Source organism: Macrobrachium nipponense, chromosome 47, assembly GCF_015104395.2.
Source record: "Macrobrachium nipponense isolate FS-2020 chromosome 47, ASM1510439v2, whole genome shotgun sequence".
Lineage (NCBI taxonomy): Eukaryota > Metazoa > Arthropoda > Malacostraca > Decapoda > Palaemonidae > Macrobrachium > Macrobrachium nipponense.
Window position 1 is genome coordinate 25,085,932 of NC_087222.1, and position 25,063 is coordinate 25,110,994.

Below are 25,063 nucleotides of genomic sequence, written 5' to 3' on the forward strand. Positions count from 1 at the left end.
CAGTCTTGCCTACAGCCGCTGTGAAGTGCCGTTCGCCGTACCGAGAGGGGGGCGTGCCGCCGCGCTCGTGGTTGCCGCGCTGCCGCGACCACACTTCCACTGCCCTAGAGCTCGCCCCTGGACCTGCCGCCGGTACCAGGATGTTGCTGGCTGCTGCTCCACTTCCTGTGTTTCCGGTGCTGACTGCCGTACCTGCCGATTCTGGGCTGACTGTCCATGCAGTTGCTGCGCTGGCTGTCCCTGCCGTTGCTGCGCTGGCTGTCCCTGCCGTTGCTGCGCTGGCTGTCCCTACCGATGCTGTGCTGGCTGTGCCTGCTGTTCCTGAGATGCCCATACCTGCTGACGTCGTCCCTGTTCGTGGTGGTACTACCCCAGACTTTGGTCTGTCTGTACAGGTGCGTCCAGGGCCCTGTGGCTTCGGCTACAGCAGGCCCGGCTCCGCCCTGGATAGCAGATCTTACGTCTGTCCTGAGGAAGCTGACGAAGAAGAGGAGGAAGGTGTCGTCGTCGTCGTCGTCGTCGTCTTCATCTTCTTCATCGTCGTCGGCTGCCGCCTCTTCCCCTTCGACTTCTAAGGCTTCACAGCCGAGGAAGAAGAAGGTTGCCTCCTCCCTCCTAAGAAGTCTCCCTCGGGAGCTTCTCGGGACCCGTCTCACCTCGGTGGGACGGGAGGGTTCCTTCCGCTGGTCCTCCTGCTCCTTCGGGAGCGGGGCCCGTCTTCTTCTTACCGCAATGGAAGAAGACTACGGGGACCCAGAGGCGCGGGGGTGGGGTACCGGCTAACACCGGTACTTCCTCGCCTGGTGTCAGTGGTTCTGCCACTGCATCAGGGTCCGTCTCGGCCTCTCGTTCGCGGGAGGTACCGAGTGTACGGTCGCCTACCAGCGACCGTGCAGCCAGGAACCAGACCTCTGAGCCCGCTCAGCGTCAGGTTCACGGCACGGGGCGGAAGGACTGGTGGACAGCCGCTCACGCGACTCTCACCAGACCAGCTCTCCTCTCGCGGCGACCAGCTGGCTACCCGGGGACGTGACGGTCCACGACCGGCCACGGGTGGGCTGAGGCTGGGAAGAGGTCCCCCGTTCGCCGGTGCCAGCCACGGCTGGAAACAGCGACGTGACGTCCGTGAGGACAAGCACCGGTCTCACTGTGACAGTGGAGCCTGCAGGGTCCCCTGACCGTCGCTCTCACAGAGAGCGATCGGATACGGCAACCAGCACAGCTCTTCTGACACTCGAGATCGGGGCCGCTGTGCTCAGTCCAGCCGTTCTCCACAGCGAGACGGTTCGACCAGGCCTGCAGCTCGATCGCCACCGCCGGTTGACGATCGCCACCGCGGGTTGACGATCGCCTGCAGCCCTCCAAGCCTGCTGGTTCTGCCAGCGAGCGAGGAGGGAGCGTCAGGTCTGCCTCTCCCGTACCTTCAACCTCCTCGGGTACACGGGAGGAGCGAGGTATTGAGGAGTGATCGTGAGGGGTGCGCCCCTCATGATCCCACCACGACGCCCTACGTGCCAGGCACGGTTCTTGGACCGGCCAGGACGTATGCGCAAGTGGATGGAGAAGACCGAGAGGGCTGTCGCTGTTCCCCCTTCTTAGGAGGAAGGTTCTCGGAATATGCTCTTGTTCGAAGGGCTTAACAGTCCTACTCTGCAAGATGCTGTGACTTCCGAGATCCAGAGGAACTTTGCCGAGGTTATGGCGCTGATTCGTCAGCACAACGACCTCGGGGAAGGATCGCCGCTCCCACCAGCAGAGCCACGTCTCGGCTCGAGTCGTTTTGGGGCCCGAGAGGGAACCCAAATCGACGGTGGGTCTGCCGCGATCGGAGCTTGCCAACTGTGTTGAACCAGGTAGTCTCTCGTCTCCGGACAAGAAGGCTCTCTCAGTTCTGGCCGGTCGAAAGAACAAGCTACTTCACCTCCTCTTACTGCGACAGAGGCGTTTCTACGTGTCTTCGGACACCGTATTTGAATACCCCTTCGGTCTTCCTGAGAGGTTTCGACCTCGACGAGGACTGAAATGAGTCGGGAGGACGGTATCGGCCTCTCTCCTGTCAGGTGTCGATCAGCCCCACCCAGACGACGTTCACAGTGGCGGCAGACCCTTACCTACAGTATGAGTTCGTAACCCTCCTCGGGAAAACGTTTTCTCCTGACGATACGTTTTCCCAGGCTCTGAGAGGCCATCGCCGGCTGCTCCTTTTCTTCTCCAACTGCTAGTTCCGCTGGGAAGGCGAGCCAGTATCCAATTCCTCCCCCATTCCCTCTCTCCTTACGGCTACGAGGGGGAAAGGGGAGGGATCCTACAGAGATTTCTCTGTAAGATCCCACGTTAGGGGCTGCGCTACCGGTCGTTGAGGAGGGATCCTGCCCCTTTCTCGATTTCTACGGGAATCGAGAGGTCCACCAGCCGATATCGTTTGACGAATTCGGGTGGGGGGTTTCGCAGCAGAGTGCTTAGAATTCTACGGAATTTCTAGCGCACTCAGAGTGTTCGAGTTTTTTTACGATCTCCAAAACACTTAGGCGAGACCACGGCCAAAGTGAGCGAGAATCCCCCGATAATTGTTACAGATAATCGGGAACCTCGCTTATGCTCGAATTCCTGTAATTTCTAGCATTTGGAAGAAGACTGCTGCTGAAAGAAGAGTATCTCACAGTAGGCGATTAACCTGGAATAGAGAAGAACGGACGGGAACTTCCAGTTTGGCTTGAACTATCGTCTTCGGTATTCTGTTCACCATTGAAGCTTTCCTTTGGGAAAGACTTCTCCTTCACTCTCTTGACTAGAGAACGAAGGCGGTCGATCTCCAATCCTTATTCTCATTCCTCGAGAGGAAAGAATTTAGGATGGAGGTCGTGGTACAGAACCTACAAATATACTACGTATATTACCCTCGCGACATGATTCTTTTAACAGTTGAAATTGTCCGGGGGGTAGGCGCATACCGTAGTTAACTCTACGGTTTGTGACACGAGACGAATTGTATTCTTAACCCTCTTACGCCGATTGGACGTATTAAACGTCGTGTCAAATGGTCTCTCGTATGCCGATTGGACGTATCATACGTCGGCTCAAAAAGTTTTTTTTAAAAATTCGCGGAAAAATACTTATAGGCCTACCAGCCGAAAACTTTTGTATCACGCGCCTTGGGGGATGCTGGGAGTTCACGGATCAAGGCGTTGTTTGTTTACAATCGCTACGCAGGCGCGCAAGCGCGAATTTCTTTCTTATCGCACTAAAAAGTATCAGTGACACATCGGAAATCGGAAATTATTTCGTCACTTTGACATAATTTTTGCACCATTTTAAATTATCCTTTGTACATGAAGTATTATATATGAAATGTGCGCAATTTCATTTATAAAATAACAACAAAATACTCATGATTGTAGCTTTATCAATTTTGAAATATTTTCATATAAATAACGATAAGTGCACAAATTTCAACCTTCGGTCAACTTTGACTCTACAGAAATGGTCGAGAAACGTAATTGTTAAGCTAAAATTCTTATATTATAATAATATTCAATCATTTCCCTTCATTTTGAAACAAATTGGACATCCTAGCACAATATTTCGATTTATGGTTAATTTATGAAAAACGTTTTCCTCACGTTCGTGCGATAAACTCTTCCGATAAATTTTTTTTGTGCGATTGTCCTAATGTTTGCACTTTTAAATTTGCCGTTACATAAAGTTTTATATATGGAAATGTGCGCAATTTCATGCACAATACAACAAAAATCAACCCATGGTTGTAGCTTTTATCAGTTTTCAAAATATTTTCATATAAATAACGTTAAGTGCAAAATTTCAACTTTCGGTCAACTTTGACTCTACCGAAATGGTCGAAAAAACGCAATTGTAAGCTAAAACTCTTATATTCTAGTAATATTCAATCATTTACCTTAATTTTGCAACAACTTGGAAGTCTCTAGCACAATATTTCGATTTATGGTGAATTTATGAAAAAAAAAAAAAAAAAACAAAAAAATTTTCCTTACGTTCGCGCGGTAACTCTTCCGAAAAAATCAGAATTTTTTTGTGCGATTGTCGAAATGTTTTGCACCATTTAAAATTAGCTGTTACATAAAGTTTTTATATATGAAAATGTGCGCAATTTCATGTAGAATACAACTTAAAATGATTGAAGGTTGTAGCTTTCTCTTTTTTCGAAATATTTGCATATAATTCACGATAAATAGAAAAAAAAACACGTTCGGTCAAATTTGACTCTACCGAAATAGTTGAAAAACGCAATTGTAAGCTAAAACTCTTACGGCCTAGTAATATTCCGTCATTTTTCTTCATTTTGAAACAAATTTGAAGTCTCGAAAACAATATTGTGATTTATGGTGAATTTTTGAAAAATATATTTACGTTCACTCCGCGCGCCGATTCGCGGCCGCAAGTCTCCGAAATACGTACATCGCATTATCCTAATATTTGCTCCTTTTCATATTAGCCTTTTTATAGAGTTTCATATATCAAAATGTGTGGAAATTCATGAAGAATACAATAAAAAATAATTGAAGGTTGTTAGCTTTTCCTTATCTCCGGAAAATATGTGCATATAAAAAAAAAAAAAATATATATATAAAATTTCGACATTCGGTCAAATTTAACTCGTCCGAAATGGTCGAAATCTGCAATTCTAATCTAAAAACTTTACAGTATCGTAATATTCAATCATTTTTCTTAATTTTGAAACAAATTGGAAGTCTCTAGAACAATATTTAGAATTACAGTGAATTTTTGAAAATAATATTTTTTTACGTCCGCGCGTTACGAATTCGTACATCATTTTGTGATAATATTTTTCCGGTGTTGCTTTTATTGTTTTACTATGTATTATATATCAAAAGGATTGCAATTTAGTGTAAAATACAACGAAAAAAAAAATTAACTCGTTAGCTTTGACCGTTTTTTGCACAGCGTGATTTGAATACAATTATCTATGAATTTTTTTTTTTCGCTACCATATATCGCATTATTTACATATGACAATGATATTATTTAATTTCTGATGATTGCATACTAAAACTTCAAGCAATGACAAAAAAATGAGCCAAAAATGAACTCTTAATCTTCAAAACTAAGCGCGCTGTGATTTTTTAAAAAAAATTATTTTTTCCGCTTCCGCACTCACTCCCAAACCGGCGCCGGACATACAGGAGAGGTTTTGATTTTAGGGCTTCGGCGTAAGAGGGTTAATTGAACTGCAACTCGGGGTTGCTTGCAACCTCCCAGCAGTTATCAATTTCGATTTTAGATACTTGGTATTGTCATGACAACACCAAATCAGCTTTTTGTATTTACCGAAATCCGTTTCGTTTAAATATAATTGCTCGAGCGTATTCTTTATGCTCGATGGTCTAGCCGAACGCATTCCTTCGTGGAATAATGGATTACCTGGCAACTCAGGATGACGACGTCACCGAGAGCTACTGCGTATTGAACTGCCTGATAGCAGCTCAGTATCAGCTAGGTCTCGGAGATGTACGGTCGGTTACGTCTCTCTCTCCCCTGGTTTGATTGACTACCGAACCGTATCTCTGCCAACAATCATGGACTTAGGTCTCTGATTAACGGGGATTCTCGCAATAATGAAGGACCATCTACTGCTGTGACGCTCGATTTCATCGCCTTCGACATTGCGAGAATTTTCAACAGAGATATTTCTTGGACTCTTTCATCTTTCTGTTTACCGCACGGTAACAGAAGTCTGTACTAGTCTCCCGCTGCATCGCACCGCGATAATGCGAATGATTTTTGCAGAACATCTGAGTTTGTCTTCAAAATATCTCTTATTCGTAGGTGTGCAATTATTCATTGCTCGCCCCGAATTAACAGATGTGTCAGAAGACATCGCCTACTCTCCGACTGACAGCTCTACTTCCAAAGTTCAGCCCATGAGAAGCAGTTCTTCAGGCAGTATTCCCTGTCTCTTCATTACTGAAAAGCGCTCCGCTTTTATTGCAATTACTACGATCCTCACCGGACAGCAGTGAATAGCGGTTAGCGTTCTCAGTCTTTGTAGCACAGGTTCAGAATCTTGAGAATCCCTTCTCTCGGTTCAGCTGTGAGACGTAGGTTGCTTTTTCTGTACACCTTCGTCTTCAACGCACATAGTGTTGTTTCTCCTTAGCTGAGAATCAACTATACTATGAGATATCTTGCCATCAGGGACCTCGGTCTCTAGAAGGCAATTGACTTTCGCCTGTTGGGCACATGCCTTAAGAGAATCATCACCTCGCCTTCTGGCATCGGTGACGAACAAATTATTTGTTTAGTCTCTTGGCATAAACCCTTTTAAGGCGAAGGTCACGTGACTTGCTCGGGTGCTTGGACAACTTGCCTCCTACCGAACGCAGTCAGTCGGCAGCTGTCAGAGCGCCCAAGTCAGTTACGAACTTCGCTGTGGACTTAGTTCGGTTGTTCCATAACAGTCTTTTCTTCGTCCTAACGGCTTGTCACAGTACCCATACCATCAGACACCCACCATTGAGTGTCGGTGTCCTGATCCACTACCGAGAAGAAACTTCACTGCATGGGGATAGGAGAATGTGAGACACTTCGCTGCAGACGGATAGACCAGTATGGGTACAGGACATCACCGAAGTCGAGAAGAGGGATAGGTCATACGACCATTCCCTTCTTTTCCTCTGAGTAATTGCATGACTTTTCCTGCGAAGTCAAGCATCCAGGGGATGGGGATTCGTGACGCTCGATTTCGTACCGACTTCGTAGCGAAGACTCAGAACCCTTCGGTTCCTGACGATCGGTTAGAGTCCTTCACAATCCCTCCCTAATGGACTTCACCGCCTTCGATGCGAAGGAGATGCTGCTTTGTCCATGTGAAAGCGCGACCGACCGCGCTTTCGAAGAAACTCGACATCCCCAGGCTGAGTGTTGAAGACTCTTCGTCAGCACCAAGATGACCTAGAAGTACACTCCCTCGAGTTACACAAGAACTTCTCCGTGGCGCAGGTACTGAAGGCAGGGGTCTGGGTACAACCAGACCACTGGCACCTCCTTCTACCTTTTGGATATTGCCCACAGGTCCTTGGATCGTTTTCCTTGGGACCCGTGGTGGCTGCTCAACACGTTGTGTAGCTAACCCAGACCCTAGCAGGCTGAACAGCATCGAGTCCTGGTGTGACTGTAAGAATAGATAAGTGAATGAGAGAGTGACTGGCTTCTCTTCCTATCTTTTTCTCCCCTCTACCTGTGGGTAGAGGGATACGGTCATCACCTTGCTGGATAAGGACGAGATGCCGGTGAGCTACTCGACAGAGCCCCATCCTATCCCTTTCACTAGGGATGGGAGCAGAATATCCACCACTTCCTCCTACAAGGGGGGGGGAAGTTGATGCCAACAAGAGACAAACCATAACTTTATGTTGCCTCTTGCAAATAGGAACTTGTTCTTGTTTTTGCTGGTACGAAGAGATACGCTTGCCTCTCTCTTAGTACTTGGTCCAGATGTCTGACCATTGATTCCTGCGGTGCACACCCCGATCAATCGGACAGAGGCTTGGATCCCTCCCTCGCTCTTATGACCAGGGAGGGCATTCCAAGGTTGAGCGAAACACCAGTCTGTTCACAAAAGACTCAGATTCCTCCCACCAAGAAGTGAGTCTTCCTATTGTAAAAGGACCGAAGGTTTGTATGCCGTGTCGGAACAAATGACAATTTGTCCAAAATTGCATTTTTCCTAACTATACAAACCTGAGGTCCTTTTACACATAGTCCACCTCATGCCACCCTCACCCCTCACTCTGCAGTTTTTGCTTGGCCAAAAGCAAAAGTGATTTGTTTACCTCCCCAGTTTCGCGCGCGCGCGCCTGGCGGACAAGCAGTTAACTACCGAACCCCTTGTTCGAAAGCTTAGACCTACCTCCAAGTGCCGCTAGTTACCTTCCTATTGGTAAAAGGGGACCTCAGGTTTGTTTTATAGTTTTAGGAAAAATGCAATTTTGGACAAATTGTCATTTTAATGTTCTGAATATTAAGTTTGCTTTCTAGAGCTCAGTCAGTTCCATACCAAATCAAAAACATGTAGTACTGTAACATAACTTCTTTTACTCAGCCATTTTGTATACCTGCATTTTTTTTTTTATAAACTTCGTTACCCTTATATTGCCCTTAGATCAGCCAAGTCGATAAGAAAGGATGAGAGCTGTCGGAGACGCAGTTTGATCTATGGGTAACTATGACCTTCGAGTTTGTGGTTGTAGGTTCTCCGTTTTTTCTGCTCATGTCTCAAGAGATGTGGTGCTTCACTTTAGAAAAGTCTTTTGCTGCCAATTCTTTTTGCACTGCTGTGAGTTGTCTTTTGTTATCTGGGGCATCACACACATACACACACACTCACTTTATTGCATTTTTCATTTTGGCTTTGCTGAGCTAAGTACTATTAATCAAACTGTTGTAGGAATTCTGGTGGACGGTGAATACCGCTAGCGTTACGTCACCTTTTTTTTGTTGTTGTGCATACAGTATTTTGAAAGGCTAAGAAAATGATGAATTTGTGCCACGTTCTAAATGAGTAAGGTATTTGTCGAACTGATGCATCAAATTTCCCCCATCCCTTTCTCTGTCTTTGTATGTGCACATATTTGTATGTTCATTTTTAGTTTGTGGTATAGTGAGGGTTATATGTGAAGAGCTCTGGTAATGGATACTTTTCACCATTCAAGCACCTCTGTCTACTATACTTCAAAACTTACCCTGCATTAAAAAAAATACTCACTTTTAAGATTGAAATATTTTAGAATTAAAAATTCTAGAAATAAAATATGATAAGGCATATACAAAGGTATCACCAGTTGCAGCTTCAGAAACATAATTTATGTACAAGATGTGAGAATACAAGATCCACCCTTTTGGGAGATCATTTCAAACATCCTTTGGAGGCAATCACTGTTGGACCTGTACATGTCAGTTCTTGTCTAAGGACTCTGTAGATGAAGTGCTGGTTTGCCACCTAAGTATTCTACTCCAAAGACTAGCACAAGAAAGTGAAGAACACAAAATTGATGTAGAAAAATCTACATCGCTTAATATCAAGTCTAGTAGGTAAATATTGAAACAACTTTCACTCTGAAAATTTATATACAGGTTTTACAGAATAAAAATAAATTCATATATACAGATAAAGGTCTGTCTCCCATTTAAGTTACTTTTCCACAAGTTTCAACAATTGTAAAGCACTCGTGTGGTCCACTCAACTAGACATGTAGAGTAGGTATATGCAACAACGAAAGGTTCCTATTTATGAATCGAGGCCCATTTCAAATTGTGTCAAAAATTTCAGCTAATGTGTTGCATTTTGCGCTTGACGGCCACAGAATTTCTTGTCTTTTGTAAGTTCTGATAATGAATATTTCTTTGGAGTTATGTCACCTCACTGAAATTTTTGAATGTGGTAAGACTTATCTGTTGCCTTATGCCATATTTTTGGGATGTCTGAATGGTTTACGGTTGCATGCAGTGCATATTGGGAAGGGTGAACTGATTATCATTATCTGTGCATTTAATACTTTATATTTTATTTACCTTATGTTGCATTGGTCATACATTTATTGGAAGCCAAAGAAATGTTGAAAATGTCATGCTGAAGTAGGGTTATTTTCTATTGCTAGGTTTGAAGTTACTGTATTCACAATCTAAACATCTGTATGTGGAAGACTTCATCGCAAACAGGTGGTTCTTGTGGAGTTACAGTTGTTGATATTGAGGCCAGTGCCCTCTTTTGTTTTTTATTTGGTACCTAACACTTGTTTCTGGTGATCATAATGACGCAACCACTGCTTGATATTATTACCTTGATGCCTTCAAACTGGTATTCCTACGAACTGTCTCTCCCCTTAAGTCCTGTCATCACTTATTTCTGTGACAACTTCATACCTCTATTTTGCTGTCTTGGACTCCTTGAGAGTTTCTGTAGAGGCGGTACACAGTGTTCCTCTCGTACTCCACAAAATCAGTATGCTGTACGTGGTTTCAGTTACAAAGAATTTGATATCATTTGATATCAATTACAAATGGAATAACTATACTAGTTTGTAAGTTTGAATTCAAGGGAGAGGTTACCCACCAAGTAAAGATGTGCCAAGCTCTAGCATGTCTAAAGGTTTTTGAATGATTACTGCAACTTTTGAGAATTATACATATTGGAGAGGTGATAGCAGGAATGGATTTGCGACAAAAACATGACTGGGGTGGAAGGGGGCAAAGTCAAAGATGTATCGCAAGAACCTTCAGTACTTTCGCTACCCTGCTTGAACCATTAATAATCTAATTTCCAGCTAATTTTTTATGATCTTGCAAAGGGCAGGAAACATGGCAACCTGGTGGGGGAGAGAGAAACTGCAAGGAAAACATCTATTGCAATTTTTAGCATTACGCAAAATGCGCTTGAAGCAGTTCCCCTGCTTGAGGTGGATTCCAACTAATACTTTTGAATGATTTTGCATTGCAGCCCTACTGATGTATTGCTTTAATTATTGTTGCTGCTGTTGCTGCTGTCAGCTATTCCAGTGCCTGCCTTTGCCATAACATTTTCAGTCTTTTAACAGAAACAGTTCTTCTTTGTATATTGCTCTTTTTACGTTGGTACATTTTCATATGATTGCACAACTCAATAATAATTAATGATAAAATACCTAATTTTATTGTTTTTTCTTGGTATATTTGGACTGAGTGACTCAATTTTAAATATATTCCTCATATTTGTTTACTAAATGAATAGGATACTGGTAGCAGGTTAGAGCATTACACTCAAGCAATACGACAGTATCCACTGGGATGAAGAATAATGGAAATTTTCGTTTTATGTATTACACCTTCTATCTTTCAAGTGCGGATTCAGATCAGGAATGCGTTTTTCAATAATTCATACAGCAGTCTAAAGTTTATATACTACAAGTTTAAGTTACTACACATCCATTAAGAAGTCTACGGTAATCTGCCGCTGTGGGAATGAATCTTTCGGACTACAGGCTGTCAGTTCCACTTTTTATCCCACAATAAAGGTTTTAAAGTCACGACAGACTTGGGAAGGTATATCAATTGATTACTTTAAATTTATCCCATCTTTTGAAGGCTTGTAGGAAGGCATCTCATGTTTGTTTCTCTTCTTTGTGACATCGTTCATGAATACCCAGCTATTGCTTAACATTCCAAACCCAGCGGTCTAAAAGGTAGATGAATATATGTACTACCTTGCCTTTGTTCAACTCTTTGAAATTTGTACTGGACGAGGTGCCGGCTTGTTCAGAATCTCATAGTCATTGTCTTTGACCTGAGGTGGTTTCAACAAGTTGTAGTAGATGGACCCATCTGTCATGATGGAATTTCATGGCAGACATCCGGCGTGGTCTAGCCTTCTCTAACCTGCCTTCACTTCATCTTTACATTGCATATTCTCATTTTATATCTGTACTATACTGAAGTGGTGAAGCATTGTTTGAGCAATATAAGGTACAACAATGTTTGAAAGAAGTTATATTCCTGGCTGTTGAGTGCAGACGTGTACGTCGTTAAGATCTTTTCAGACAGCCATAAAAAAAAATACAACTAACAGGTCTTCTTTTGTTTCAGTGCGAGTGAAAAGTTCCTGGATGGCGGCTTAGTCGGAAACAACCCAGTGTTGGATACTTTGGCGGAGATTGAGGAATGGAATATGGCAGTTAGAGCAAAGGGCAGAGAGGATGAGGTCTTCAATCCAAGTGTGGTAGTTTCACTAGGCTGTGGTAAACCTCCAGTGATGCTGGTAAGTGGGATGATCTTTTTAGTGTGTGTAATTGTACGTGAATCGTCAAATGCGTAAATTAATACGATATTTGTTGAGGGAATTGGTCCTTGTTCTATTTTGTATGGAATGGGAAGTAGCCAGTTCTTTAGACGAGTTCATCGTTTGAGGGAATTGTTTTTTTGTATGAACACTAAGTAATCATAATTACTTCTAGCATATTTAAATGGTAAGAACCAGGATGTGAATGGCATAGAACTCCTCTAGAATTTTACTTGTGTGAGAAAATATCTTTTTTAGGGACTGTTCCTGTTGCTCTGATTACTGTAGTTCAATCATTGCAGTAATGCTGCCCATAATAATATATACAAAAAGTCCCCCCTGCCTTAGGAGTCCATAGGAGGAAACTTGTGCTGATATGATCTCAGTTTGAAGGTAGTTACTGGCCTTAGTTAGTGGCCATTCCTGTAGTCTTAAGATTTCAGATTTGGGGGATATTAAGTTCAAAGGATCCATGTCAGTTACTCTTACCATGTTACCTTAAATTATTTTTTACATTTTTGTGTGCATAGTGTTTCAGTATTTTACCTGTTCATTTAAAATCCATTGAGAATCCAGTGAGTGATTGGTGATTGCTTGTGGAATCACATGTAAGAAACCATGAATTTTATGGTGTGAAGCCCTGCGTCTCATCATCTTTGGGACCACAAAAAATACCAGGTCCATACCCAAAGAGTTTAATAGATAGTATTATTATTTCAAATCTTCACGTACAGTTCTCCTTGACAAATAGGCACTCAGATTTTTGTTACATTGTATATAATCATTTTTAAAGCAGTAACTTCCTTTCTGTCTTTCAGGTTGACACAGTGGATGTTACTCTGCCAAGCATACTGGACGTCCGACGAGGTTTCCAAGCCCTTTATAATCTATTTAATGTCATGGTAGAACAGGCGTGTAGCTCCGAGGGCCGCATCGTTGACAGAGCAAGAGCGTGGTGTTCAAACCTCAACGTACCCTTCTTCCGATTCAACCCGCAGTTATCTCAGGACGTGGCGTTAGACGAACACGACGACGAGTGCCTGGTGCGGATCATGTGGGAAACCAGGGCCTATATGAGGTCTCAGGCCAAGATATTAGCTCAGCTAAAGCCTCTGCTCATCGACGCCGAAATCGGCACAACTCCCACGAAAGATGACGGTGCCTCGCCGTTCAAAGTTCCGAAAGCGGCGTCGTCCAATTCGGACGTCGTCGACGCTCGGGCTGCATCCGAGGAAATATCCCCAGACGAAGACAACAGTTTTCACTCCACTATTCCAGACACCTCCGTGCAAGCAGCCGAGGGAAGTATAGCTTCAGAAACTGGCGAATCGAGCGCGGTCGATAGCTTATCTTTAGCCTCGTCCGAGGTCGTGGCCGCTGCTGTTGGAGCAGATAGCTCCTCTATTGCTAGCAGTCAGACTTGTTCCTCGGTTGAGCCCAACAGTGCCGTCGAAGACTCGGAGGAGGCATCCGAGGAGGCATCCATATCCTCCGTACATAAGGTCGAGGAACAAGTTGGTGATCAGCTGTGATTTTGTCGACACTTTTTATGCCAAAGTACCTCTGGTATCTTTCTTTAGAATTTTTGCACATTTTTACCTCACATCTCAATGCTGTAATTCACTTTTGGTGCTTCTCATATGTTGTAGATATTTTTCAAGGTATTTGTACAGTATATAATGTTGTGTGGTATGCATCACTTATGACTGCATTTGTAAAGCAGTATATATTCATTGAGAGAGTAATCGGTTTCACCAGGAATATGGCTTTTTTCTCCGCTGGTTTTGCAAAGCGCTTCATCTGAGAAGATAGGTGAGGAAGTATAACTGATAGCAATATATTTCCTAAAATGTACAAATCCTTTTAAAGGGGAACTAAATTTTTATGTGAGTTAAGGTTTGAATTCCATTACTTTTGTCACTTCTGTATAAAGTTGGGAATAGGGACCAGCATCAGGTTTTCAGTTCCTGAAGATGACAATCATGTAACATCCTGATAGCCAGGGTTCCACAACTTTCCTTCTAGCTTAAGCTAGATTCCATCAAATCTAGCTCGCAGGTCAAACCTGGTCAGTGTCTCCGCATTGCCTTTATGGAGAGACTAATCAGGGTGGTAGGAGGAATATCAGCAGAGGCCAAGTCTTTATCTGGATACTCCGAAACTGTCCTTGAAAATGTGGCTTGCTCCTGCCAAGGTAGAAAAAAAAATTCCACTGCCATTATCAAGATCTTCCTTGCACTACCCAAGCCCCCACTAGCAATACATATGTGCAACAGATAAATGCTGAATTGTATAGCATTACCTCTCTTTCTCTCTCTCTCATCCAACTGTAGAGTTGTATGCTCTGATAATATAGTGATATCTGCTGGTCGTGAAGCAGTTTTGTTTTCGTTAATGCCAGAATTTGCTCTTGAGAACAAAAGTTAAAGAGTATCTTTTCATCCAAACAGTATTGCATAATCAATTCAGGTATATACATACTGGCAGTAAGGTTCCCTCTACATTGCATCCCTGCTTGTAATCTGGTGAAGCAAAAGACGATGCCTAGAAGTGTAAGATTACGTTCTGTTCCTCGCAGTTCTTTCTTGTGAGATTCTGTGGATATTGGTCTAATTACTCTAATTACATAGGGCTGTATAGTGCCCAACCTTTTGACATTTCTGTGCTTACTCTTTCCTTAGTTGTTTGAGACTGTGCTTGCTGTATATTTCTTTGTTTCGCACAAAAGATGCAGGGCTGTGTGATGCATACCACGCACAAAGAGGAACTTTTTCTTTTGAAAATGTTTATATAATACAGTGAATGCATCTAAAAATGTACAATACCACTCAATGAGAAGGTTTTTCCAAGATATAGGTTACTCTCGCCAAATCAGCAAGATATTGATCATAGTGGAAGTAGCGTCTAGTGCTTCAGGATTAGCTGTAGTCCTCGCACTTTGTTTTCCATGCTTTCCATTTGATTATTTCTTCTCTCACTTTTCTCCATCTACCTCTGAGGTGTATCTGTTCACTCAATATTAATAGACATGATTGAAAGCATTTCATATCAGCTTATTCAGGTTCCAGCTATATTGCCCCATAGATATATAGTGCAGTATTTTGATGCGTTTTTGTATATTGAAGCCAGATTTATCCTTTTTTGTGTACACCACAGTATGAATTTTGATTTAATTTTTGTATCTTGTGTGGGTGAATGGGTGCCTTGCTCAGATATATGTTGTTTTTCCATTTCTCTCTTGAGAATTTTATCACTTTTAGTTTTTGTAAGAAGGGTTCGTGTCGAATCACTTGACTAAGACACAGGACCTTGAAACTGCTTTTATCTTTTTGTAAAAAATATCTATACACTCGATATTCAGTAGTTTAGCTCCAAATAAGAATTAGGTTGCTCTCATTGGAGGAAAACACAGCAGCTTTATAAAGGACTGAATCTCATGGTTATTTTGTCCAGTTTCAAATGTTGGTTTCATTCTTAAATATGACAGCATTTGACATTCAGCATTCTTTTCTAAGAACCTCCAGATGGTTACTAACTTGACTTGTCCAAATTTTAGCCCCTGCAGATTTTAATACGTAAATTCATGGCTTTGCTGAAAGTAGTCTTGAATGAAGATAATGAACATATTCTGCTTCAGGAAACAAATTACCAAAAGGCCAGTCTGTTGGTGTCGAAATCATTTTCTATTCTTTGTACGTCCTATTTCAAATCCTGTGCCATATGATTTGTAAGTTTGAATATATTGCCATTCCTGTGTCATTTGTACCTTGATTACAACTAGACAACAGTACGCCTTTGAAAAGGAAAGAGTCTGATTGCATTGTAGGGCAATAATCTCGACTAACAATGCTGTGTCCTTTTATGTTGAGAGATGTTTTTCCAGAACTCCTTGAGGTGTTCAGAAGGACTGGAAAGATTGTAGGACTATTAAGCAATCATCAAAATCCTAAAACAGGGCTATAGTAAGATTTCCTCCATTGAATCTTGGTTGTAAAAGTAATTGTTCTTTACATGACCCTTAGCAATATACTGGCCTCTTGTTCTGTGTAAAGTTGTTGTAAGTAATCTTGTTGATAGCCAGTAAGATCGTTCACATGTCGACAGATTCACAGACCTGTGAAATTTACGAGTCGACTCATACCTTTGAACCCGAGGCGGCAAATGAAGTACTGTTTTGATAACGCCATGATGAATTAGAGCCCATGATTCTTGCATAAGTGGAGAGAAGAGGCAATAAGAATATTTAAGTGTAAACAAAGATCATTGGGCATATAATGTTAGTTTGAAGTGTAATTTACCGCAGTGCTATACTTTATAACAAGCCATTAACTGTGCATACCAGGATGGCTCATTTTTGTAATAAGACTTTTATTTGTTCATAGCCTTGTGCTGTGTGGTACTTCACACACTATATATTTTTATATACCCAGAAGGTACTTACCTCTTTTTTTTTTTCTCTTTTTTTTCTTTTGTCGTGACAGTATTTTGTTTTTCTTTTTGAAACAGGAGAGGAATTAACTAACTCTAGTCATTTCAAACGCTGTCATCCTTCAGATATTATTTGGAAGTTTTACGTTAACTACGGATTTGTGATACGTTTATCGATTTCACCCTACCATGGGGTTCTTGGGAGTTACTGCAATTATCGTTATGTTTACAGTTTTTTTTTTTTTTTTTTTCTACATTTTATTATATTCAGAACTTTGCTTTTTGTTTTCACATGTATCCATTCTTCAGATAAATGTAAATAATAATGGTAATTTTTTACAGCATTGTAATGTTGTTCAGATCTGCTGTGCTGAAACTTACTGTGCTGCTGGTACTTTTGTTAACCAAGTATTCTGTCTGCATAACCGAACGATCTTGTTTTGTGTATCGAGCTTTATATTATTCAGGTGACTGGGTTCTCAGTATTATGGTCAACCGGTAGTCACTGTAACCTTTTCAAATTTCTATGTACACTCACCTTTATGCAATTGTCCTTTCAGTTCCTGGACAAAAATGTATAACGTTGTATTATAATGATTACGAGTACAGTAACAGGTTTGTTACATTTCGCTACGAATGCAGTAGCGACATGTTCATTATGTATGCTAATTCATTTCCAACCTCAATTGTTTGCCTACAAAGCTAGTCAGAAAATATCCTACAAAGCTAGTCAGAGAATATCTTGTCTCCAGAGTAGGTATTCGCTAGTTGCAGCTCGATGTGATAAAAGTTTAATCCTAACTGATATTGTAACCTTAACAGAGAGTTTAATTTTAAAGATATTGTTCTTTGGTATATATAGCGATTGATTTATGTAAAAGTTCTCTGGTATTGTAATGACAAAGATCATTCTGCAGTAGTACGTTGACAAAAGGCAGCTCCGCTTTCACTGCTTAGTTGTAACCAATTTGAAGGGCATTATTAATATGTATTTGTGAAGTTATTCAAAAATGTCCTGCTGTATTTTTAATCAGAATTTATAAACTGTACAGTTTGTAATATTTGTTAAGATTAATTTTGACTGAATTGTTTTGAATAGTAACTTTTAAATCTTATCCAGATTTCTGAAACCCTTGGTGGCAGCAGTTATCTGTAGCCAAACCTTCAGTTGCAGCTAGGCCTTCATGTTATGGCACTGGGAGGATATCTGCTTTCCCAAAACATGCCAGATTGAGTAGAAAGGTTACAGGAGTCATCTCATCCTCTGCTTACGTTTGCAATAGGATGCGTGGCATTTCTAGGTGTGGTTCAACTCCAGTTAGTTCCCAGAGTCAACCCTGCACTAAAGAAGTGAGTCTCCTATATAAAAATTGATGGTTTGGAGTTCCATAGGAACAAATAACCGAATTTTAAAGTAATGTCCGTTGTTCTAGGTATGAAAAGGTGACTTATGACTGGTTAGGGAGGAGTATTCCCCAATTGAACCCCCAGGAATACTCTTATATAGAAGGCTGTAATATGTTTGTGATACACATTTCTAACGATTTGTGTGCATTCTATGGAAATAACTATGTTGTATGATTATTTATGTAGGTAAAAATCATAAATTATTGCAGCTCGACTCAAGAAAAGACTAGCTCTTTGTAGGAATATGGAATATTAAAGGGGAGTTTGTTTTTCAACTGCCTAATATATTCCCAAAATGGCAAGAAATAGTATCTTATGTCACATAGATTGTACACAAAGTAGGCTTTTCAGTTTGTTAATTACTATATAGTGTTTTGTCAGGGACGCAATTTGGTTTAGGGTTTCCGGTAGATTGTACATTATTATTGCGAGTGATTTTATTTTTGTTAGGTGATTGCCTCTAAGGTAAATGCCTGTAGATGTTTAGCAGAAATGTTAAATTGCACGAAAATAAAATAATAGCTGGTCATATTTAGCCATTCCCATATTGAAACAGCCCCAAAGGAGTTGAGAATTTTGTGCCGGTCGTTGGACTCAACTGTGTTAAATGTTTTTTGCGCTATGAAATCCATAAGTTCATTTAAAATGTAATCTTTAGCACTTGTTAAATCAACGTTCTATAATCTCACAGCTCACTGTTTTGACAGATGGCATTATATGTAACCTGGAAAATCTGTCAGAAAAAGTAGCTATTGTCAACTGAAATTTTTGCAGGCTTACCTCATGTTGGTGAAGCAGAAACTGCTGCATTTTCTTTTGTTAATATGTTCCCACTAGCAGATGCATGCTGTGTTTTTCTTTTCGTAGGGAGATCATGATATCTCGTAGGGAAAGATGCGCCATATTATATCTGTCATAAAATGAGTGCTGCTAACAGTTTGCCACCATCTGGTACGTAATCTTCATCCCTCACCAAGTTCTCCAACCTCCAGTTATACTTCTTGTGATATCTGGAAAACCAATAAAACTTTTAAAGTTTCAGTTGTACAGATAGAGCTAGAATACAGTGTATACATCTGGTTAAATTAGATATTATCTTAGGATGAATTATATTTCTAGACTACAGGCTAACTCGTAACCACACTGACTCCGTAGTGTAACGTTTATGAAGTAAGTCGCTTAACATTTCTGCTACATATCTTGTCATTTAGCTTTACAGGACGACTTCAAAATGCTATGGTAGTCAAACTTCATTTCATGGAAGCTGTTACCAGCAAGTGTATTGTTTTGAACATCTGGTTTTTCCGGTTTGCAAATTATAGCAGATTTAGATTCAAGTATGATCCGTTATATATTGTAACGAGAAATAGTATATAGGCACAATTTTACCACTTTTATCGGTTTGGGTTTGTCCGATGGTTGTTTAGACAATATAGAACACCCTCGGTCCCACAGTGGCTTATTTGTGTACATAGAAATGTATAATTATTCATACATAAAGCAGTTAGTTTTCATGAAACAATAGTTTTTGAATGAACGTTATTCCTTTGAGCCAGCCAGTGATCTGATATTAAATGATAATGGTAATAGCAATATTACAAGTGCTGTGGGGAAGAGTGTAAGAGTTGAGTTTGTGTTCCCATAGGGTTTATATTCAAGGTTTTTTTTTCACATTAGGAAGCTCCTTGTGCAGCTTATATAGGTGTGTGGTTAGTTAATTTAACTCTGCAACATTTTGCATGAGTTTTTGTATTCAATCTTTTAACAGCACACACTACAATTATGATATACAGGCAGTTCCCTGCTTACGACTGGGGTTCCGTTCTCGAGACGTGCCTTAAGCTGAAAATCGTTACAAGCAGGAAAATCATAAAAATCCTAAGAAAACCTTACTTTTTAATGCTTTGGGTGTATTAAAAACTATGCAAACTGCATTTTTATTGTGATTTTTTTTTATCAAAAAACCTTCAAATATTGATTATTTTGCATTTTTGGAGTCATATTTCTTCTGCCAGATCAAAGTCGTAAGCGTTGTAAACCTGGAAATAGTTTCTGATGAATATAATTGAAAAGCGTTGTAACCTCGGAACGTCTTAAGCCGTCGTAAGCTGGGGACTGCCTGTAGTCAAATGTTTTGGCTGTTAAATAGGGCATAAGTATGGCAGACAATCCCTTAGTTTTTAGGTCACTCTTTTAAGCTTTAATTTTGAAAACCTCGGCTTTTAGAAACTAATTTACTGGCGGCCCAATTCATTGGCAGCCTCTCCTTAAGGTGCCGGGAGAATTTGCTCACTCTTAAAATCGGTTTCTCGGCGCCAACGGCATTAGCGGCTGCGAGTTGGTGCCTTTCACTTGTTTTAGAAGTTTACTAATTACTGTGATAGTTTCCTTCCTGCCTTTCCATTCTCCATTTATATTCTTTTATCGTTTAAACGTTGTTCGAGATTAAGTTTCCAGAGATACATTACCATGTTTACCTGCTATGGATTAGTTATTAATACGTATGCGTAGGGATCCTTTTACGTAATTTCTAGCGCTGAAATGAGACATGTGAAAATTTATCCATATCAAAATGAGATTGGCAGTGGCTTACCACAGAAGCCTCTTGTATAGTAACCTTTTTTTTGGGTGTCTGGTGTACTGGAAAGAATATTTATGGTATTGTATACTACTTCCACTGATTTTTTCCCCTTTCTTTTGTACACTTTATATACAGTAATTACCTTATGTACAGCAGTGAGTTTATTCAGCAGATAGATCAATAAATTTACATAGCTATGGTGTGGTTTTTTTTCAATCCATACGGCCTGGTATGGAACAGGTGACTAACAAGTACTATTCCTAAAAGACTAAAGACTAAGGTGCATTGGTGATAAGTTATAAGTAACCTCAACAGAATAATTTATGCTTGTTTTGTGACGACATATTGAGAATACAAAGATATACCTATTAACTATAATGTGCAGGGCACCATATGATAATACCAGAAGGGGCACAAGATCCCTGACTAGAAGGACGCCCATCAAGAAGCTCACATTAGTGGGTAAGACGAGAAATACCCAAGACTCGCTAAAGAAAATGACCCTAGAAACTGCCAGGATCGTAGGCTACGAGTATTCCCTGCAGAGATGAGACTAGCGATCCTGCGACGCTTTGTCGGTTCCTAAGTGACTTTGACACCTAGTACGACCGACCGAAGGCGTCGCTTGATTGAGGGTCATCACCGAAGCCATCTTTTTTATTCCAACACCAACCTTGGCTAGTCGACAGAGCTGAGAACGGGGAAGGGTCCTCGGCAAGCTAAAATAAAACCCCATTCGATGAAGCTCTGTTGATAATGATGCCTCAGCGGTGAGATCGAATGTGATCGGTAAAAGCCAGCCTGCCACCATCCCCCTCCAAGCAGGATGTAACAAAAAGATCAGTTATCAGCTTCAAAGTAGACTGAAAGCTGTTTTTCTAAGCAGACAGCTGATTTGCCCAGATGGGGGAAAAAGCTTTATAGTACTATAGACTTCTCTTATGCTTCGCTGGATGTAGTATTCCTGTTTTCTCTATCAGCACTGAAGGGTGTCAGTCAGTTTCAAATGCAAAAGGAGGGTACATATATATCATACACAAGGAGACTGTGGGGGGAGGAGGTAAGGTTATATACCCCTTGGTTTCCAAGAGTAGTTGTCTGGTGAAACATGGCGTCGTGTTAACCCGTAAATTTTTGGAGACCAGAATTTTGTCCCCAGAGGAAGTTATATTTATATATACAATGGCCATAAAATCAAGTCACGTTCTCTATGAATAGCATGCTGGGAATAATCTACGGGATGAAAACACAAGTTTCAGTTCATATATATATATATACAGGCAGTCCCCGGAACATCGTGAAAAATCCTAAGAAAACCTTACTTTTAATGCTTTGGGTGCAATGAAAAATATGTAAACTGCATTCTTGTTGCATTTTTCATCAAAAAACCTTCAAATATTGATTATTTTGCATTTTTGGTGTCATATTTCATCTGCCATATCAACGTTGTAGGTGTCATAACCCTGGAAATAATGTCTGATGAATATAATTGAGGATTATATATTATATATATATATATATATATATATATATATATATATATATATATATATATATTAATATATATATATATAGATGATACGAGATAATTTCTTGTATTTTCATATTGGTAAGCGTTAAGACAAAAGCGGTAGGCAAACTAAGTTTGGTAACACTTTCAACTCCCCCTCTCTCTCTCTCAGACACTAGCCATAGCCTCGCTCTTTCTCATCTGGCAACCGCCTCTCTCTCTCTCTCTCTCTCTCTCTCTCTTGATACCTCCCCTCCATTTCATTAGGTCATCAAATCAGAGTCTGAACTACAAAAATAGATATTTATTCAAAGCAAAGTAATAATTGAATAACTCGGATTCTTACAGGATAATTAAATGGAATGATAACTCAAAGTTCAGATAACACAGATAACCCCCTGGTAATTAACAGTCTTAATTAGTAATTAGTCATCACCATTTATCCCTTCTCCAAAATATAGTTCCCTCCATTAGATCTGCCTGTTTAAAAGACAGGAGGAAAACACTGATGAGCATACACAATTGTAAAGACAAAGTCAAAAGATTAAATGAAATAGAACATCTTTACAAAATATCAAAAATACAGTCAAGCCACACCTTTGGCTAAAGCACAGTAATTCTTACCCATTGCAGCCTAGAATCTCACTACACAGAATAAATATATAATGTCCGCAGAGCCACCCTGGCTCTTTCTCTACAAGGCAACTTTTGAAAGATGTATCCCTTAAGAGAGGTGGAACATACTACATCCTGCCTATGTGGACTATCGAGAGAGACAGAGTTTGAATGTTCCACCTCTCTTGAGGAATACTTTTGAAAGACGTATCCCTGTCTGTGTGAACTTTTCGAGACACTAAAGAGAGTTTCCAGCCCTCTGATTGGCTTATCAACAGCCAATCAGGAGCGTCGTAAAAGACTGGCCTAGACATCAAATGCAGGGTTGATGTGAATCTATTGCTATAGGATTGTGGTCATTGTTTACATTGGGAAGGACCAGAGGAACTTGAGGAAGACTCCAAAGGGACACTGCCTTCCCACCTGAGTACCTCGGGAAGTGACGACACCCGAGAAGACACCCAAGACGTGTTCAACGACTTGCTCATTGACGCGGAGCAGCTAGAGGAAATGAGCCGGAACCACAGAGAACGGCTAGAAAGGGCTGTCTAGGAAAAGGAACAGGAAGTAGAGGACCTGACAAAGACATCAGAATGTCTCGATAACGAGACTATATGGAGAAGACGATACGAAACAAGCCCAGAACTTAAACGCTGAGAAGGAGACGACACTATCGCTATGGAGATCTTAAGACGAGAGAAGACTGACGAAATGGCTGACAACGAGAGAGAGGAGTTGAGAAAAAGAATGATAAAGAATCCAAGATAAAGGACTTGGAAACGACGATTGGGAATATCGAGAACGAGAAGGTTAACCTCCGAGAAGAAGATTTCCGAGATAAGGAAAACGACATGAAAGACAATACCCCTACCTATACCCATACCAAATCACCTCCCTTCAGCCATTGTTCAATAATTCTTTTAATAATAATTGTAATTGTAATATTCTTCTCTTTAATAATAATAATAATAATAATAATAATAATAATGTGGCACCATGGCAGAGTGGGTTAGGTCGTCAATGGACTGGTTAAGCAACATTGGGGCTGGTCAGTTGTTGGATAGGTGACCGCTCTCCTCGGCGTTAATTCCTTGATAAAAGGATCTTTACCATAATTTCCTCAGTCTACTCAGCTGTAAATGAGTACCTATCTCTGATGGGGTAGGGTCCAGCTATGGGTTAAATAGCAAAACTCAGCAATGATGTTAAGAAATGAAGGAATAAACGACAATGACGTAAATGGAACCTCTGGCAACAAGAGGAGCTTCGTCCGGCAGCCAGGTATTCAACCCAATTGAAGGGGAAGACGGTCAGGTATTTGGAGGTCGTCATCCAGCAACTGACCACCACAACGACAGTAACCAACAGTCTGAGATTGGAGCTACAGAAGCAAACCAAAGGAAGAAATGGACAAGAGAAGAAAATAAGGAAATATGGAGATGCTACATCAGAAGCAACCCGATGGAGAGAGGATATAGAAGGTTGGTCAACACCTGAAATGAGAGGAATAACACCCCCCAAACAGAGCAGAGGCTGGCAGACCAAGTAAGGAACATAAGGAAAAAGAACTGGCTCTCCCCAACAGAAAGAGAAGAACTGGAAAGGGAAATGTCACACGACAACGAATTACACGAAGACGAACTGAGAGACGATGCCACAGAAGACGACAGGGATGATGAGGTATCAAACAACGACACACGAAGAAACACCGACGAAGTAACAGAGAGGACGGAATGGGTAGATTGATTGATTGATTGATTGTGTATTATATCTGGCGTCACAACATCTGGGTAATTGACACCGAAATAAATTAAATATAAAAAAAACTCAATTTTTGATAAATTTCATATAAAAATCTATAAATATATTATATAAAAATTTTGTTCATATATAAAAGTTTCTTACAAATAGACAATTTATGTATAATTTAAATTTGGTTAAGGAGGCCAGCCTCCTCATAAAAATATATAACTTCTCTATATTACAATCCTTTCCAAGAATTGTAGCTAGGATAAAATTACCTACTCTGTCACGACCCCAAGACATGAAACTATGTCTCAAATTCCCAAGTCTGGGACATTCAACCAGCAAATGTCTCACAGTCAAGGGCACAGTACAGTTCTCGCAAAACGGAGGATTTTCACGAGACATCAAGAACCCATGGGTGAGTCTTGTATGTCCAATCCTCATCTGCACAACATCGTTTCTTGTCTCCTTGGCATATATGGATATGACCAAGGAGACACTGAAGACGTGATACTACGCATTTTTTGATTGTTTAAAATATCCTCCCACTGGGACTGCCAACATTTTTTAATTCTCTGACCTACTAGAGGATACAAATCCCGATATGGTAGTAGGCATCTTGTGGGTTCTGGGGAGCTGACCGCAGACTTTGCAAGTTGGTCAGCTTTCTCATTCCCAGCCACCCAACATGAGAAGGCACCCAACAGAACTTTATTTCTTTTCCTCTTCTTTTTAGTAAAAGCAGCCATTCCAATATATCTAAAATCAGAGGGTTTAAAGGGTTAAAAGATTCCAGTGACTGAAGAACACTTCTTGAGTCACAATATATAATAAAATTACTTTCATTCCGAATTAAAACTTCCTTTAAAGCCTTTAAAATTCCATATAACTCTGCTGTAAAATTGATGCAACAGATGATAACCTGCCACTCCTCTACATCAGGGAAGACTACACCAAAGCCGACGCCAGC

The 25,063-nt window shown here is 40.9% G+C and overlaps 1 protein-coding gene across 1 annotated transcript in view; it reads left to right on the forward strand.

Annotated features, from left to right (window-relative positions):
- The window catches only part of LOC135204591 (85/88 kDa calcium-independent phospholipase A2-like), a 41,984-nt gene extending 21,565 nt beyond the window's left edge, over positions 1-20,419 (forward strand). Inside the window, 3 exon segments of the mRNA XM_064234741.1 lie at positions 8,159-8,215; positions 11,614-11,785; positions 12,625-20,419. Of these exon segments, the coding sequence (XP_064090811.1) occupies positions 8,159-8,215; positions 11,614-11,785; positions 12,625-13,338 (943 nt within the window). The 3' untranslated portion in view covers positions 13,339-20,419.
- Positions 20,420-25,063: the final 4,644 nt, after the last annotated feature.